Here is a 19,964-nt window from a genome sequence, read left to right on the forward strand (position 1 = left end):
ATAACCGGACATATCAAACCAGACATGTCAATAAAAGTTTCTTTCATTGGCTTGCGCCAATGAACAATCCTAATTTTTCACTCGAGTTGAAATTTTTCAACTTGTGCGGAAAACGCAATTGAGCAGCAATTTGCAAATTGAACAACAAATTGCAAATTCGCATCTATTTATGTCTTTTCATTGATTGTCTATGTAATCTACTCGCCCAAATGGTGTGCACACATTTCCCCACATGGGTTTCTGGTCATGCAGATTTGCTACATTGACCAACAAAAAACTGCTTGGTTTAAAAATGACTTATTTGCTTCATACATCTCTACGCTATTGACAGTTGTACATTTTCCCCACAAAATTCTGACACTAATTTGTTAATGCATCCCTTATACTATTATGCACAGATTCCTATGGAGATGACTGCAATTTTGCTGTACAATGTGAACACACCATAAAATGTCTGAGAGAATTCTCAAAATCCTATAGATATGCTAGTAGCAAAGTGTAGTCTGGTGACTGCTTTACCAGTGAAGACAACAGAAGAATCCCTACCAGTACGACCAACAACAAAAAAACACAAGTGCAAACCATGCAGACATGGATCCTATGACAAGAAAAAGCGCCTATCACCATTGTGGCTTCCGTACTTTAAGTACACAAAGAACAGCAATGCTAACGCTATCTAACTACTGAATGCACCTTCAAAGTCCTCATATATATACTTTTGCTGTTGGTCTGGACGCAAAACTCAACCACAAACATTTTTATAAATTTCAGTAAGTAGTTTGTAATGTCAAACCATCTTTTTTCAACCTAAAAGCTGCTTTCTGGAGAAACCTGTCTCTATAAATGTACAAATATTCTGGTTATATAAAAAGAAGAGTTTGGTTCACTACCGTGTATAAAGAAACACATTTTCTTTGTCTTCCCCACTATCCAAAAAGAAGATTCCAGTGCCTTAAATGTATTAATTTTTTACTTCAAAAATGTCTTCCCAAGGTTTATTCATTTTCACTGCATCCTAGTTTGATTCTACTCTTACTTCTTCAGTAATATTAGTATATGGCAGAAATAGAAGGAATAGCAAGTAGAGTCAGGGTTTAGCCAGTTAGCAAATTTCAATTAGTGCGTACTGGTAGATGCTGCAGCTGTAACATTTGGGTCCACAAAGCATCTTTTATCCATTGAAACCATTCAAAGGTAGCCATGAGTTTTTGCAAACAACATATAAATCACAAATATTTCAAAACGCATACTTACAGGGCTCTTGCTCCAGTCTAGTAACTGACATTGAGATAAATGGGAATGCTAACTTTCTCCAGGTATTCTAGACCGCCTTGCCACCACCAAAAACCACTTACTTAACTTTCTTAGGATGTTGTTCCTCTGTGCTCTAAAATCATTCTCAATAAAACTGAACAGGAAGGGAAAAGTACAAGAAAATGTTTGGTTAATTTTTAAAGGGACAGTACTCAATTTTACAGGGGAAGTCGTGGCCTAATGGTTAGAGAGTCGGACTCGCAATCGAAGGGCCGGCAGGAATTGTGGGTGGGGGGAATGCATGTAAAGTGCTCTCTCCACATTCAATACCACGACTTAGGTGCCCTTGAGCAAGGCATCAAACCCCCAACTGCTCCCCGGGCGCCGCAGCATAAATGACTGCCCACTGCTCCGGGTGTGTGTTCACAGTGTGTGTGTGTGTTCACTGCTCTGTGTGTGTGCACTTTAGATGGGTTAAATGCAGAGCACGAATTCTGAGTATGGGTAACCATACTTGGCTGAATGTCACTTCACTTTCACTTTCACTCCTCAAATGAAAATGTAACATTTAATGATGTTAGACTTGCAATGTTGGTCACGAGTCATATGGATTACTTTTATTTTACATATAATCTTATTCTGATTCGAAAAGGAAAGGAAACCTTTACTAAAAGACGTGATCAGCTGTTTGTGGTGAGAGAACATGTTTAGGCGCGAGTCCTGTATACCAGCCAAATTTGAAATAGATTACGTGTGGTGTGCTACACATCTTTTTAACACCAAGGAAATTTTTACCACAAAGTAACTTTTGACATGCAGTACTGTGAGAGGCCAAACCGCAGAGTTGCAAAGAAAGGCACGTCAGCCTCATTTCTCAGTGTTTATTGAAATGTGGTACAAAAGTATCTGTAGTGCCCCTCAGAAATCATCACATACAGGATATATAATCATCTCTGTCATGTTCCAAAACTATATCTGCTCATTCACAGTTTCAATACCTCTCATTGGCGGTACACATTGGTGATTTGCTTTGGTTCAAGGGTACGTATAGCACTCCTTTGAACTCTTTGTATGGCTGTCAGTTACAAAGCACTAATTTTGACCTTTCTGTGATATGCAGAGGATTTGAAGCAAAAGTGCCTGAACCTCTTCATCCATCCGGCCCTGTTGAATTAAAAACAGTTGCATGGTTTAGTGTAATATAAGACTTTCCTGTAGATGTACGGTTGGGTTTATGGGTCGCACCTGTACAGCAGCTAATAGATGAGAACGATATATTGAAACAACAGCCTTGTGTTTGCGCTCCCAGTCCTAAGCACAAAATGAAAGGTAAGACTTTAGATTTGTGTTATTCATTTAAATAAAGGTTCTTTATTGGCACCTTCATCCATGGAATCTTTCCATTCTCTACTCCATTCATTTTATTTGAAAAACATTTTAAAAATCTGAAGAATCTTTTTTCCACTATAAAGAACCTTTTGTGCAAGGTTTCACGGATCTTAAAGCGAGTAAAAGGAGTATATGAATACGTTCACCTGGAGTTGCTGTGTTAATGCGGTCACACGGTTCTGCAGTGCCAGCTGTTGTCCAGGTATCCCTGAGGATGGTGGCGAACGGGAACGTCCCAGCGGAGGTGTCAAAGACCCCAGAGCCTCCTTCAGACGAAAAACCTCCTTAGACAACTCTGTGATCTAGAGGGAGATGGTAAGAAAGTTGAAAAAGAAACACATCTTCATATAATGGATTTTCTGCATCATTCACGGTGATCCATGGGAATGGAGAGGCGCTGAAGTGTTGTTTCGAAGCAATTTACTTGACAGGATTCTCTGATTTGTGGAATTTATTTCCAGAATTATGGGTAATGTAGTTTTTCAATAATTCCAATATTGAACATTTTGCATATTTTAAAATAAGGCGAACTGATGTCTTCAACAAATGCATATAATGCATCGATTAACAACCCTGTAGCCCACAGTAGGTCTTTCTATTATGGTTTATAAATTGCTAAAAATCAATTCCCCTATGGAGAAAATGAATGGGGTTTTACTTTCAGAACCAGACTGCTGCACTCTATTCACAGCTCCTCTCCTGTGGTCTCATGGGATAGTCAAGTGTCCATTAGATATGCACTTCAGAGTCGCACTGGAGGACATCCAGGTACTTATTGTCTACTGTTTTATGTATAGTAAAGTATGGAAGTTGGCATATTCGGATGCAGCCCAACTTTTTTCCCCCTCACACCTTGCGGTCTTTCTCCTTGATGAGCCCCTGTGAGTCCTGGATGTCCTGGTGCAGCTGGTGGATGTGGGTGGACTCAGCTTGAAGATCCGCCAGCTGCTTTTTAACTGTCTCCAGCTGGGATTCAGCCACCTGACGCTCGCTCTTATTAAATAAAGCCTCCCGCTGCACCTGGAACACCTGCAGAGGGAGACTTTTTATTTTTATTTATTTTTTTAAATTTGGCTTGCTTTTAAGATATGTGCAAATAGGTGGAGTGGAAACTGTCATAAACAACATCAAGGACAACACACACCTCAGTGCAGGTCTTCTCGTGCTTACGCGCTAGATCAGCTAACTGGGCCGTCATGGTGTTGATCTCAGCCTGTAGGGAGAGTCTCTGGGCCTCATGGTCTTCCTTGGACACCAGTCCCTGTTCTAAAGCTTTCTGCGATCGCAGCTCTTTCAGTTCTGTCTCTCTTTCGCTCAGAGACTCCTGCACTGCTCTTGCACTCTGCCGACTCTCCTCTAGAGAGCGCTCCAGCTCTTCCTGCAGTGAGGAAGAATCAAGCTCAGAAACCACAGTCCAGACTCCAGAGGTGCCCAAACCTATTCTTGGAAGGCCAACGTCATGCAGAGTTTAACTCCAATTTGCCACAGATAACCTGCCTGGAAGTTTCTAGCAAGCCTGAAGAGATTGATTAGCTGATTAGGTGTGTAGTGGGCAATCATGGCCTATTGGTTAGAGAGTCAGACAAGTAACCCGAAGGTTGTGGGTTCTAGTCTCAAGTCTGGCGGGAATTGTCGGTGGGAGGACTGAATAACCAGTTAAAAATCATGCATTCTAATCAGTTATTTTCATTTAAGTAGCTTTGGTAATTCTGATTTACTTTAGTGAATCGATTCTTACAGATGAGTGGTTTGTGAATCATTTTGAGTGAGTCATTCAAAATAATTGGCTCTGAAGAACGATTAATTTGCAAATTGAAAAATGTTACATTTTAGCATCTTATGTACTTACCTTGACTTTATCATGTTCTTCCTTGCTAACTGAGTTTTTTTGTACAGCCTGCAATTCGGATTCTAGTCTGGCGAGCTCGGTTTGGGCTTTCTCACGCAGTGCCCTCTCTGCTTGCAGCTCTTTCTCTGTTTGAGCCAGCTGCTGGGCGACTGCAGACAGCACCTCCTGGTGTTTTACAAGTGGTACTGCATCTCTCAGCTGTAGTGCATCCTGGGCCCGACTCTCTTTCTCGTCACACAGGCTGTCCAGAGCTTGTGCTGCCTCTTGCCTTGCAACTTCCAGCTCCTCCTGTATCGCCTCCAAGGTCCGTCCGCCTGGTGACAGGTGCAGGGAGTGATCTGATTGGTTTAAAATTGAAGTTATATTTAAAGGCAGGAATCAAAAGGTTATTTCAGAGAGTCTCAGAGGGACAACAGGTGCACTCACCAGATGCAATAGAAACCTCTGAGCTCTCGGACGGTTCCTCGTCGTCCTCATCTTCGCCAGTGTGGGATGAGGGGCGGAGCCTTTCTAGCTCCAGCAAGGCCAGGTTGAGTCGAGTAGCCACTTCGGCTCGTTCTCGATCTAGCTGGTTAAGCTGAAGACCCAGTGTGACTTGAACCTCCTCAAACTGACCTCGAGGGACACTCTCCTTCAATGCCCATTCAAGTTCTTCCACCCGTGCCTGCAACCCGTTCACCGGCATTCCCTTGCCCTCCTTGTGCCCTGACGTCTTTCTTTGCTCCAGGGCTTTTTCCAGCTCTTTCACCCGCTTTTTTAGACTCACAACTGTCTCGTTCTTCTCCTCTCCCTCTTTCCCTTTCTCTCTATCCTGCAGAGCTGCTTCGAGTTCCGTCACCCTCTGTTTCAGCTGTTGGATGGTGTCATTGTCACCTTCACTAAGCCCCTCCCCATCTGTCTTTTTGCAAGCTAGCTCCACCTCCAGCTCCTGCACCCTTGCTCTTAGCTGCTGGTTCTCCAGATTTGCCCCTTCCTCAGGGGACTTGTAGCCCCCTTCTGGCTTCGCTCCTGCTTCCTCCACCGAATAGACCCCCAGACGCATATGTTCTTTGAGTTCCTCTAACTCGGCCTGGGCTTGGGCCAGCTGTTCCTCCAGAGCTTTTTGATCTTTTTCCTCTGATCTAAGATGGAAAGCAAGCATTTAAAGTACTTGACAGGATTCTTATGTGCATGAGGGATTGATACTAGTTTGGGTTAAGTTCCAGTTCCAGCTCCAACAACCTCCTTGTCAATACGGGTAAGATTTATCAGAGGCTAATAATATCACAGTACTTAAGCCATGATGAGAAATTGAAATTTTGCGATTGTTATTTTTTAATTTTTTTACATTTTATTTTAACTGCAGAATACCAAGCAGACAGACTGACCAACACTGACATAAAAAACTGTATTGATATAAAAAAGCTATTGATTTTATTATTCAGAATAATATTTTCATATTTGCAATATTTATAATAAAATGTTGATCTTTGGCGTTCATGTATTGATACACTGTCACCAAGCAAAATATCCACCAACTGTCTACCAACATATCTACCAAAAACCTTCTCTATCAATGGTCAAATATTTTTCAAACATTTTTTGTTAATTTTGAGTAAATATTTTGTTAATTTGCATTTAATTTCAGCAATTTTCCAATATATCATAAGTTTGCAATATCAAGCAGCATAACAAACTGTTTTTGGAAATGTAAAATATGCCTGTGCCCACTTTTAAATAAAAAATAAGGTCGATAACATCCAATAATTAATTAATGACATTGATTATAAGCAACAAAATTTTTTTTGGATGAAAATACACCAAATGTATTGATACATCTGACATATACAGTATGTGCTATTAGTGAATGACCTGACTCAGAATCAGTGGTTTCAGTAACCGCAGTTAGTGTTGAAGCAGTCATGTCAGGGAGATGCTGTGTGTATCTAGGCGAAAGCAAAAGCACTTTATTTGGCCTTTTGAAAGTAGATTCATTTAGGAATCTTTAAGATTGCTTATAACGGAACAGCAACGCATTTTATGGACGACTGTTTTGTGAACCAAGGAGAGGTGGTCATTCTGACTTTGCTACGACAATCTGATGCTTCTGAATCAGCTACTGTAAGTATGTTATGTTTTTAAGTATTTGCTATTGACTGTTAAAATGTGGAGTTTTGCGTGTCACATGTATGTGTGTGTGTGTGTGTGTGTGAGAGAGAGAGAGAGAGAGAGAGAGAGGGTCACACAGTGGAGTCAGCTGTCTTAAACGTCCGTGGCTTGTGTACTGCAAACACATACGAGCTTCATCCCTGTGTCGGTCATGTGACTCTGTTCCCCTTTGGGCTTGAACAGATGGTAAAACTAAGGACATTATTAACATGAAGCTTGCGATTATGGAAAGCGGTGTTACATTTCCGACGAGTGCTTGTGGTGTTCAGCCAATCACAATGCACTGGGTCAGTTGGCCAATCAGAGCAGACTGTGCTTGTCAGAGGGACTTTGTAGAAAATGACGTGTTGGGGCATAGAGGACCTACAATAATGTATAGTATTTAAAAAATAATATGTTTTTTGAACATTAAAGCATGTCAACATATTCTGTTAGACCAAATACACAAAATAATGATCTTTAAAAAAGCGTCATATGATCACTTTAAGGAAAAGATTGACAAAATATCAGTCTGATCTTATTTTGACCACGTTACCCAGGATCCTCTGCGATGCTTGAGGCTTCAGTTGAAGCCTGGGCTCTGGAGTATTTCTCCTGTAGTTCCTCATACTCTTTCCTCAGAGATTCATATTGAGCTGTGGGAACAAAATCTGGGCCCGAGCTCTGCATATCTGTGTCATCCTTTTCAAACATCTCCAGCATCTGCAGACCATAACACAATGGAGATTCCTTTCAATTTTTTTCAAATATTGCAATAACCAATGAAATCGGTTGAATGGTTTTCACTTTTACAGGCAGCACATTTAGCTGCCATATGTTGCCTCAGCCATTATCCTATATTTTTCACCTAAGGCTTTGTAAGTGGAATGTCATATTAGTGCTTTGCATACATGCCATGATATTTTTTTGAGAATACAGTACCACACTGATCTGATTAGTGCTATTATAATGTCAGCTGTGCTTTAGCTATATAAATAAGCACTCTGTATATTTAGACCATGAAACATTTGATTATAATTGGGTTTGATTTAAATAAAAAGAAATCAGTTGAAAGAACGTTGAGGTCAAATTTCACCCAAATCCAAAGGATTATATGGATTTTCTTCAGTTTGTTTTTTTATTTTGTTCTCATGAAAATAAAGCCATTTTGTACGTTATTTTTGTTAGAATTAAGCAAATGTTTCAAAGTTCTCATTACTGTAATGCAAAAAATCTCATTCTTCTAATTAAGTAATTATATATATATAGTTTTTCCAATGTAAAAACTGCAGTGATGTGAATCACCACTGGGAATGCGAAATGAAAAACGTCCAGTGTAATTTAACATATAATGTGTTGATGTGAAATATGTACATTAAAAATATCTGAGCTATATGTACAGCATCATGTTGAACTAGTGCATGTGTTGTGTGTTCCCATCTTTAAATCTCTAAAGCAGATGCCAGGCTTTAAGAAGCATGTCAGGTGCAGTATGTGGTTAGCGCATATTTATCTTACCCATCTGAACAACCTTTTAAGAAGCTGCTGAAAACACATTTAAACACACAATGAGGTCAGCGTTCTGTATGCGTGTGTGAATGCCTGTGATTAAGTGCTTTGTTGGCGTTCTGCATGTGTGTGATTAAAGGAGAGAAACTCCACCTGCACTTTGAGAACCAGGTCTGCATTCTGGGAGGTCAGTTCCTCCACTTTTCTGCGGAGCTGCTCCACCATGGCAGGATTCTCTTGAGAGGCATCCAGACCTCGGGATTGCTTAGATAGTAACTTCTCTGCTCCTGATATGACATAAACAGAATGTCCACTTAATCTTCTCCATGGCTTTTTTTCAGCTCTTCCACTTACTTTTGAGACAGGAAGTGTTCTCGGCTCACCTGGGAAGTCCAACATGTCATCTGAGTCCTCCGCATCTTCAGAGTCACAAGTCACACCGCTCATCTGAGCCGCTCTCAACTCCTCCAGCTCAGCCAGCAGTCGGTCACGCTCTGCCTCAACCTCGCTCAGACGCTCTCTCAGACTGTTTAACTGCAGGACATTCTGATATTTAGTGATAACCGCTATATTACGACAAAATCACGTACAATTAAAGAGACAGATCCCCCCAAAATGAGCATTCTGTCCAAAAGTGGTTCCAAACCTGTATTAGTTTCTTTCTTTTTTTGTTGAACACAAAAGAAGATATTTTGAATAATGTTGGTAACATTTACTTCCAGAATATGAACATCTACCATAAAATATTTCGTTTACCAACATTCTTCAAAATATCTTCTTTTGTCTTCAGCAGAAGAAAGAAAATCATACAGGTTTGGAACAACATGAGGGTGAGTAAATGATGATTCTTTTTTTTTTTTTGGGTGAACTTTCCCTTTAAGGTCCCAATGAACTTGATAAATAAAACTGGGGACATAATTTCAAACAAAATGCTCGTTGTTGTGTGTTTTTTCTGTTATTGAGAGGAAAGAGTGCAGTACATATTTACATATTCATCTAAACGCCACTCAAAACTTTTTTTTTCTTTTAGTGGAAATTGCCATTAAGTTTATTATTTATCGTTAAAGGAGTGCAGTACCTCCTCCAGGGCAGTGGTGGCGCTGCTCTGCTGCTGCTCTAGAACCTTGATTTTCTGCAGCAGGCGACCTCTCTCCAGCCTGAGCTTACGGATCTCTTCAAAGACCTCCTCATCCTCCATCTGACAGAAAAACACATTGCAATGTAGAAATGGTGCATATGATCATTTCAAATGACTAAATGCTTACATTATTATAATGTACTGTCACTGCCGACAATGGGATATGTTGGTCAAATTGCGGTTACAAAGCAAAAGGTTTTTCATATTTGTTGTCACTCACAAGGTTCTCAGATGGGAGGATCTGGGTCCTGGGAGCAGGAGAAGGTGGGGAGGGGCTCTGTGAGTCAGGTGATTGGGTGGGGACAGGGGGAGGTGGTGTGCTCGAGGCATCTGAGGAAGGGGGCGGGCCCTGCAGAATTATTAAGCATAAGCCATGCATATTTAACTGAAACAATGGGTATCATTCAGTAACTATGTGTATGATACTGGACCCCTATGATTTTTGTGATGTGGAACACACAGATGGAATTTGGTCGTAAAAAAGATCGAATTTAAAGTATAACGCTGAAATTTGCTAATTTCGGGTGAATAAATGAAAAAGGGCTATACACTTGATCTAATCTCGATGTGGACTTTGTGAATCAAAAGGGGAAATACTGCTATTTAAATATGAAGTTTTAAAAGTTAAACTGATAACACAGGGGCCTGAAAATGAAATGTTTGTTAAACGTAATAAATTTGTTACATTCAAGTTTCATGATTTCAATTAATTAGAAATGTTTTTTAAATACTAAAATTTAATTTTATCATTAACGCGGAATACAGAACAACTAAAGAAAAATCAAATTTAGGCAAAAAATGTAATCTGCATACAAACATTTTCAAAAACAAATCATGGTTCATCAATAGCTTTCACATTTTCACAAAAGCCCTTATATGGAAATGGTTTTGGTGAGTTTTATTTAGAATATTCCAAATTTATTAACATTACAACAAGGTTAAGAAATTAATTTGCATTTCAAATGCATTGTGAAATAACCATAATTTTTTAAGACATTCAAGTGAATCTGAATATGAATGATACTTACAGTTATTAGTGAATAAGACTCAGTGCCATGCATGTCAAGGAATACTTTGTCCAAAATTTAAATCTCAGTCACACTTTTATGGTATTTATTTGTACTTTCTCAACAGACTAGCATGTTCATTTATTAAAACTTCTAATTTTGTGTTGCATGGAAAAAATTATTTTCCATCATTTTGGAATGATATGAAGGTGAGTAAATGATGACAGAAATGTAAATTTTTTGGTTGGACTTTGCCTTATATTTTAAATGCTTTTCTCTTTTAATGTTTTATGGGATTCATGAATCCCACTGTACCTGAGCAGGAGACTTAGGAGGAGGAGGGGCTTTCCTTTTGCGGGGTGTGGTTCCACTAGATGGGGGATTGGGAGGAGGAGCCTGCTGGTGTGGGCGGAGTTTCAGGTTGGACAGGTTAGAAAGCAAAGCAAAGCAGCAGTGATAGTTAGATTTGTTACATATGCTTCTGACCTCAGACTACTAATATGCTTTCTAAAAGCTGAAGTGCATACTTTTGTGATGTTATATAGGAAGTGCTCCATACTGTAGTTACCCTACTTATCTAAAAAACAAAATTGATTATATTTGTGAAACATTCGTATTTTAGAGTATCATAATGCATCCCTAAACGTCCTTGAGGATTTTCTGTGGTTTAGTTATTCGTATGCATGTGATAAAGTGTTGGGGTAGGCTGTTTCTTTTGACAATTACCTCCTCACTCGAACCCTCAGCAGCTGGGAATGCACGGGACAAAAATAAGAAACAGACAGCAGTGCGGTGAGACTTAAACACACACACTATCCCTCTAAAAAAAACTCTGCAAGCCACATTCAAACACACAACTATATATAATCTTCCTGATCTACCACATGCTCACTGCTGCATTAAAAAAAGAGGCAACATGAAAGCAGGAAAGGCAGCACATTTATCACTCTGTCAAGCTGTACAACCACGGGTCCCTTTATTAACACTGGGATCCATTTCCAAGTCAGTTCGACATATGTTTCCAATCATCCTTTGTAACTTGAGTTAGCAAACTTCTCTGTTTTCATCCCCTGACCCAACGTAACATCTGCTTTTAGTCTCTTATCTCAGATTACAAGTGTACCCAAATGAAAATGGGGGCCAAACATCAGAGAAGAACCACCAGGCACCAGCTGGCCCCTCTCTCTCTCAAAGGAGTTAAAGGTGAGGGCTAGATGTGTGTGTGGTTACCTGTGGAAACGCCTATGTTTTGCAGAAACTGGGTGATGTTGTGGTTGCCGGCGGTGAAGCTGTAGTGGGTGGAGTTGTGCCCCAGGGCATCAGTTAGGTGTGGGTTAGCTCCACCCTTCAGTAACACCTCCAGAGTCTCCATACTGTCACTCTCACAGGCCAACATCAGTGCTGATCTGCCTCGAAACACATGGGTTTAAACTCAGATGTCTAATACATGAAATCAACGTATATATATACATTTTCTGTATAAATATTTCAACAGTAGGACTAGAAAAAAAAAAAAAATAACCAAAAACATATATATATATATATATATATATATATATATATATATATCAAGGTAATTATAGTTAATTAAAACTAAAAAACATAAAAACAAAATTTTTGACTTGAAATAAACTTATATTATTAAATTATGAATTATAAATAACAACAATGATTTAAACCATCCAATATTTTCCAATTTGTATATTATGTGTATTATTTTCATTAAAATAAGAATAATAATGAAATAAAGCTCTTATTTTGTACACAAGCTGTTTAAAGCACATCTAACCTGCCCTGGCTGTCCTGTATATTAGGATTGGCTCCTCGTTCCAAAAGGAAGGCACACAGTTCGACTCTGCTCATCTGGGCGCCCAGGATCAACGGCGTTAATCCATCCTAAGAGAAAACAGCAAGTTAAACCTTTTAAAACATTTACAACTTGCTCTGCTCAATATTTGTTGGATACTTCTTAGTGTCCCAATGGATACATGCTCACTTATAAGAAGGCTATCCTGATTGTCACTCCAGATAAAATCTGCCAACATTTACAAATATAAATCATATTTTTACTTTTTGTTTTGTTCAAATGAACTTACTGCATCTTGAACATCAAGGTTGGCTTTAAAGTCCCATAGAATCTCAGTGCAGGCCAAGCAGCCACTTACAGCTGCACAAAGACAAAGACAGAATAACATTATAACCAACAACAGCATACACATGCAGTGTACATATTTGAATATTAGAAGAGTTTTTATTACCAGAATGGTGTAAGGACGTCCTCCCAAAACTGTCCGTGGCATCGACAGGCATCCTCTCCTACAGAATGAAGATTTGAACTATACCTCAACATCAATAACAAATCAGCATTGGCTCTTTCTAGGACAATAACTCATGACTCCTACCTGAAGAAGCCTCTTAAGACAATCTGACTGTCCATTCTTAGCAGCAAGATGGAGAGCATTAAACCCTACAGAGAGAAATGAACGGATCTCTTCCAGACCTACAGTATAAGAACATCCAGTACACTAAATCTTACCAGTGCCGTCTGTTACATGGATGTCCACCCCATGAGAGAGGATGACCTCCAGACAGTCCAGCCGACCTCGAGACGCACAAAGATGGAACCTGTGAGTTGTTCATGTGTTATTTTTTATAAAGTAATTACATAAATGTGTAATATTTTGGACAAGACTACATCATAAGGTCCACTCACGCTGATTTGCCCTCCACGTCCAATTTGGACGGGCAGAGACCTTTCTTCACCAGCAGCGTGGCTACTTTTTCTGGATCATTCTGTTCCACAACCTGCAACAACCTGTCATCTGTCTTACTCCAGTCCTGACTCTAAGAACACAGAGAAACCAAGCACATTATGACACACACAACTTATTTGAACACAAAGACATATTATTTTAATATTAGGCCTATACTTTGACCAAAATCTATTGCGTAGCCCTTTTGAAGTTTTAATCGTGAAACTCTTCAAATAGTGGTTCAACGGATCACAAAACTCATGGTTCGCATCATATTACCGTTTTTCACGGATCAGGAAGAATTTTTTTTTTTTTAATTGAAACTTTGCTTTCCATTTATTTCTTAAAGCGAAGTACTTCTTTGAGGTAAATCGCAACCATGTTTTATAATTCGTTTCCTCCTTTTAGTTAAATCGTGAACATGTAGGCTACTAACTTGTACTTCGTTTAAGTTAAATCGCGACCACATTGTACAAATCCGTTCCCTTGCTTTAGTTAAATCGCGACCGTTTTCCTAATTCGTTCATTCTTTTTAAGTTAAATTGTGACCACATTTTATAAATTCATTCCCTCGTTTTAGTTACATCGCGACCACATAAATCTCGACCATGTTGTACTAACGTGTTCCTCTAGTTTAGTTTCATCGCAACCACACATACATATTAGAATTTTTGTTTTAATTAAATGGCAACCACAGATGTTTGCTCATTGTAGTTAAATGTCGACCATGCTACTAGTTTGTACCCTTAGTTTAATTAAATCGCAGACACATTGAACAAATACGTTCTCTTTTTTTAGTTAAACCATGACCATGTTGTAGTTATTCTTTCCCTTGTTCTAATCTGATAGACTAAAATAATGGAACATTTTATAATAACATGGCAACCATTTACCTAAAACAAACAATTTAATATATTGTAGGAATTCATTCTTAATTCGTGGCCAAAATATCTTGTTTTTTGTTTTGTTTTTGCACTTTCTTGCTACATTTTGCCACATTTATATTGTTTTACTGTTTTTATTGATATAGCTAAAAAATGTTAAATAATACCATTTCTTACGTACCGTAATGACTCCGTAACACATGCAGAAGCTTTTCATTGGGCTAAAGATGGCATTAGGATCCATAGAGCTCAGAGGACGTCTGAAACCTCTGCTTCTTTCCACGACCCATCCACACTAAGTGCTCTCAACCAGGACATTACATACTTTGGCAAAAAAGTTCAAATGAACTGAACCTGAACATAACCACTCCTCAGTGTGCCAAAGCCATCATAAAACAGCCAAGGTTATGACTTTGTATCTTATCTCTCAGTAACACGAAGGCCTAAACGCTACTAAATGTGTACTGTAACTCTGATTATATATCCGATTGCTGAAATCTGTCCTGCAAATGCAGCTTTGTCGTGTGCAACTCTTGCTATGCCATCCTGCTGTCTGTGGGGATATGCAGTACGACACACACTGCAGTCCCTACCTCGCACACACACACACTCACACACTCACACACACACTCACATACATACACACCTCCCTGTCCCGTTGTCCTTCTTTTTTTCTCTCCATCCCAATTCTGTCTCACTTCTCTCCAACCACCATTTATTTTACCATCCACGCTGTTCCCTATACATCACACTTCTTGCCTAATCATTCTCTGATCTCAAAGCTACTGTGGGGGGGGGGGGGGGGGGGGGCTCTGCAAACAGAATGGGGAAATACACATTCAGCAATCAGACTAAATGGAGGTATATAAATACACACAGTTTGGGTTGTCTCCCAGCGTCTAGTGCACACTACTGCATCACTTTTATGCTAAGTCAGTCTGATTGAATCACTTCCTGTGAGGCCATACAGATGCTGTAGAATAATAATAGTGTGGTTTTAAGTTATCTGAGGTCATTTATATGCTAACACACTCCTAAAAGTTGACAAAACTAGCTTTTAGCAAATACAGGCATGTTGATGCAATTTTCTTGTTGTTAATATTGATGCCTCATCTTTTTCACACAAAAGGTTTTGTCTGATTAAAAGCTCTTTTGAACTTCTTTTAGAGGAGAACTGGGCTGGTTGGTGACATGTGACATGTTTCGAGTTAAACTTTCAACAATAAACAAATGTAGGCCAGGACTTGATTTTTTAACCATCATGCGGAATTTGATTAACTTGTCATGATAACTTGTCTCTAAGTTTTGCAAAAAAAAAAAAAAAAAGTGTTGTTATTGCTTATTAACTCTAAAACACACACACACACACACAAAAAAGGTCAATTGTCAAGAAAATGCTGAAATAAAATACAATATAAATATTAGATGGAAAACTAACTTAAAAAACTTAAAAATAAAAGTACTAAAACTGAAATAAAAATAAATGGATTTTTTTTAATTAAAAAAATTAAAAACGACAAATGCATATAACAAAATTACTAAAATCGAAATGAAAACTGAAAATATATAAGAACATTTATTTATAAAAAATATATATATATAATACTATTGATATATTTAATATTTATAAAAAAATAATGTAATTAAAAAATATTAATACATACTGTAATATATATATATATATATATATATATATATATATATATATATTATTTCTGCATATAAATAATTAATATATAACAGCATATATGTATTTATTTTTATATATAACATATATAAATCAACATTTATTGAAGGCAGTACAGTTATTACGTGCATGTGTAAATAGTTTACATTAGTAAATAGTAGTATACTAGGGTTGTGTGTTTAATATTTTCTCTACTGTAATGCATAAAAATATACTGAATTATATTGAATCTATTAAGAATCACCAATGAGAATAACAGAAATGACAGGGAAAAAATGTTTAATTTCCTTCATGCAAAAACAAATGAATGTATGACAAAGTGACAAATGTTGACTTTATACCTCCACCAACAGCACACAGTATGTGGACATCTAACCCAGACATGAATTTTGGATGAAAGATAGGATAAAAACAAAGAGAAAACATCCAGCTCACTTTCTCTCCGCTACAGTGGCTCATCTATCGGTTCATCCCAACACAACCTCAGTCGGGGGAAAACACACACAATTCATTCAGAATACTAGGATGGTGTATTTCACCTTCACACAGTGGGCTCAGATCCAATAACATAATGTTTTATTAATGTTAGTGAAGAAGAAGGTCCATAAAAGCTATTAATGCTAACAATGAAGAGCGCAGACTTCATCATATACTGAGTATGTGAGTGTGTGTGAGTGAATGAATCGGTTTCAATAATTGAACACTAGAAGAGGTCTCTGGTTTCAGGTGCTGTCTGCTCTTCTACTGCTAAAACACATATGGACTTACAAAGCAACAAGTCACCAAAATACTCAACAACTTAGGAAGGCCCACTATATAAAACCGTTTTGGAAACATAATGGCTTATATTAATAAGCAAACATACTGAAGTAGGAAGAATAGCATTCTCAGCACGGGATGTTCTTACCTCTGACTTCTTGAACTTTGCTTTTAATGTTTTCATCTTGTTTTAAAGTTTGTTCATGAGCTGTAAGGAATAAAACACATTTTATGTATATTAGGAAATTCAAATATACTATTACATACAAACACACACATGTCTCTAGAATGTCTTATCAAATTTGAATAAATACAGAAGTTTCTTAGATTAATGCATTCGAGATATCTGGCATTAAATCAATAGCAACTTTGTTATGTATAATTATTTATATTGAATAATAATTTTTGATCTAAGCACATGCTTGTTGAAGACTCAACACTAGAAGTCATAGAAATACGGAAGCTTTATAGAGAAGACATTAAATAAAACAAGATCAATGCAAACTGACTTACATTCAGTGTTTGATGTTTGGTGGTGATCTTTTGCTTTCCTCGGGTCTGCTGTATGGATGTCCTGTGGTGGGATGCCCTGACGTCATGTGCAGAGTACACGCCTGTTGGACTTGGCTGACTGGGCAAGAAATCCGACCAATCAGCGGCGAGGGGCGGGCAGTAGAGTCTTGATTGACAGCTTCGCGCACCTCATGCCAATCAGCGGCCAGTCAGTGTCTCCGTATATAGCGCAAATATTGCATTGCATGTTTCATTTGGAGCAGATATGATTATTTTCTTTAGCTGGTGATGAGTATTATGCTATGTTTTAATTGACCAATTGCTTTAGCGATTAAACAAAATTAATTAACAAAAGTGCATATAACATTGTAATAATTACGTTAGATGTGGCAATACATGAGTGACCACTTGGGGGCGATAAATACTAAGCGATTGTTCATATTGGCTAGTGCAATTCATTAGGACATATACAGTGTAATCCAATGTAATATATTTTTTGTAAAAAAAAACAAAAAAAAAAACAAATATATATATATATATATATATATATATATATATATATATATATATATATATATATATATATATATATATATATATATATATATATATATATATATATATATATTACATTATATATTATAATATGTGTTTTATAGATACATTAGTTTGAAATAACTAGAATTACACAACAATGTAAATAAAAATTAAAGAAATATAATTAAAAAAAAAAACAATCTGACCAGAAAATGCATATCTATCATTTAAAAATTAATTTAATTAGTAATTTAGTATATTTTAAATATTCCATTATCATATACTTCTCATATTCCATTTAGAAGTATATTGTGTATGTAAAAGTGACTTTTATTCCAGATTAACTCAAAAATCTAAAATTGTGATTAGCAGCCTCATATTTTAAAAAAGCATTTGCGCTGCTAAAGCATTAATATACAAACATTATGAATGTATGCAAAGTGTTTGAGAGCATTTAGTGGTACAAAAATGCACATTTAAGTGTATAATGTTAACCTTTTTCCTATTCCCTTCTGTCTCTCTTTAGAAAAGGGCAATTTCCCTCTCTGTACTGCCGTTTTCTTTGTCCCAGGAGGCCCTTCCTCTCTCAACATGTCCCCGTTTGAAAGGGGCAATTTAGAAAAGTGAGGGGAAGATGTGTGTCGACGCTGGCTGGGGATGGAGGGGGTGGTGGATGGCGTCTGCTATGACCTCATCCTTCCCTCCATGTGGAAGAAAGAGAGAGTGAGATCATGCCTGTCGTATAAAAAGTGTCTTTATACAGTGAGGTTTTCAGGTTTGTGTTTTAACGGCATGGGGATAAAATATATATATATATGCTCATCTGCTTTTTCTTTGAATTCAGTCAGCATCTGAAGAACATTAAGACATCTTTATGAGAGGACGGCAACCGCAAGCTAGCGTCACAGATGTGCGTTTGTTATTTGTTGTGTTGTAAACGATTAGCCCTGGGCTTCACTTTTATGACTTCCTCCCTCTGCATTCAGTCCTCAAATGTGTAACTGAAGAGGATTTTGGTGTGCAAAACACTTACACACACCTTCCCCTTCACATCATTAACACTGTGGTGAGTCTGTCAGATTCATGTGAGACGGTCAAAGTGGTGTGAAAACTGACAGGAGCTGTTTTCCCTTAATTAACCAGAATCTCAGTTTCTATCTATCTATCTATCTATCTATCTATCTATCTATCTATCTATCTATCTATCTATCTATCTATCTATCTATCTATCTATCTATCTATCTATCTATCTATCTATCTATCTATCTATCTATCTATCTATCTATCTATCTATCTATCTATCTTTCTTTCTTTCTTTCTTTGTCTGTCTATCTCTCTGTCTGTCTGTCTGTCTGTCTGTCTGTCTGTCTGTCTGTCTGTCTGTCTGTCTGTCTATCTATCTATCTATCTATCTATCTATCTATCTATCTATCTATCTTTCTCTGTCTGGCTGTCTATCTATCGATCTATCTATCTGTCTGTCTTTCTCTGTCTATCTTTCTGTCTGTCTATCTATCTATCTATCTATCTTTCTTTCTTTGTCTGTCTTTCTCTCTGTCTGTCTGTCTATCTATCTAGCTATCTATCAATCTATCTATCTGTCTTTCTTTCTGTCTATCTTTCTTTCTGTCTGTCTGTCTGTCTGTCTGTCTGTCTGTCTATCTATCTATCTATCTATCTATCTATCTTTCTCTCTGTCTGTCTGTCTATCTATCTATCTATCTTTCTTTCTTTCTTTGTCTGTCTGTCTGTCTATCTCTCTGTCTGTCTGTCTGTCTGTCTGTCTGTCTATCTATCTATCTATCTATCTATCTATCTATCTATCTATCTATCTATCTATCTATCTATCTATCTATCTATCTATCTATGTGTCTATCTTTTCACTTTGACAACTTACCCCATTAGTGTGACCATGCATTCAAAGAGTTGATGTTTCTTTTTTTTTCCTGGAAAGAGTTTCACAAACTAACCAACTCTGAGAAATATTCACCGTAGACGAAAATGTTCTGTTTTCATTTGTTTATTTATTTAATGCTGTTAACAGTAATCAATCTTAAACTATGCAAACACAACACACCGACAATTAGCATAGATGTTTAATAAAGATCTGTGCCATACAGCTTCTAATAATGATCGGCTAAAGCGAAAATACAGCACCGCTGGATGTAAGGACCTCCCCTTTAAACGCCACAGCTCTCTCTCTCTCTCTCGTTCACTTACAACCAGACGCGTTCAGACGAGCTTCATGTTCTTCTCGTCTTCTTCTCGTCTGTTTTCCAGCGGTGAGCGCGTTCTTCTTCAGATTATCGGCGCGTGTGCTGTTGTCCTCGTGCAACATTGTAACATTCGTCTGGAGTTCCATGATAATTTAATACTGGATTCAAAAACGTGAGTATCACAACTTGATCTGTTCAGCAGCGTTTCATTTCACCTCAGAACATCTACAATGATATTTTAGATGAAGCGTTCATCACGTCAGCTGTGAAATGTTAAACGTTAACTGAAAGTGCGACTGCTCACGCGCGTTCACGTTTAATTTCAAGAGAAGTTCTCAGCTG

At 37.8% G+C, this 19,964-nt stretch overlaps 1 protein-coding gene across 1 annotated transcript; it reads right to left on the minus strand.

The window, feature by feature from the left end:
* Positions 1 to 2,122: 2,122 nt before the first annotated feature.
* LOC132131266 (ankyrin repeat domain-containing protein 24-like) lies at positions 2,123 to 14,604 on the minus strand. Its single transcript, XM_059543288.1, has 22 exons — positions 14,092 to 14,604; positions 12,987 to 13,117; positions 12,810 to 12,898; positions 12,676 to 12,740; positions 12,532 to 12,589; positions 12,370 to 12,440; positions 12,063 to 12,169; positions 11,504 to 11,679; positions 11,000 to 11,022; positions 10,589 to 10,672; positions 9,487 to 9,615; positions 9,207 to 9,326; positions 8,512 to 8,662; positions 8,282 to 8,415; positions 7,176 to 7,342; positions 4,919 to 5,613; positions 4,493 to 4,830; positions 3,788 to 4,021; positions 3,496 to 3,672; positions 2,790 to 2,945; positions 2,500 to 2,565; positions 2,123 to 2,418 (listed from the first exon to the last, which is right to left on the minus strand). The coding sequence occupies exons 1-22, from the start codon at positions 14,152 to 14,154 to the stop codon at positions 2,347 to 2,349; spliced, it is 3,306 nt and encodes a 1,101-aa protein (XP_059399271.1). The 5' UTR covers positions 14,155 to 14,604; the 3' UTR covers positions 2,123 to 2,346.
* Positions 14,605 to 19,964: the final 5,360 nt, after the last annotated feature.

Source organism: Carassius carassius, chromosome 48 (genome assembly GCF_963082965.1).
Source record: "Carassius carassius chromosome 48, fCarCar2.1, whole genome shotgun sequence".
NCBI lineage: Eukaryota > Metazoa > Chordata > Actinopteri > Cypriniformes > Cyprinidae > Carassius > Carassius carassius.

Coding starts and splice junctions, on each gene's coding strand:
- LOC132131266 (XM_059543288.1), bottom strand. CDS start 14,154: ATGGATCCTAATGCCATCTTTAGCCCAATGAAAAGCTTCTGCATGTGT. Junction 8,663..9,206: donor CCACCACTGCCCTGGAGGAG/GTACTGCACTCC, acceptor AATGTCCTGCAG/TTAAACAGTCTGAGAGAGCG. Junction 7,343..8,281: donor ACCTGGTTCTCAAAGTGCAG/GTGGAGTTTCTC, acceptor TATGGTCTGCAG/ATGCTGGAGATGTTTGAAAA.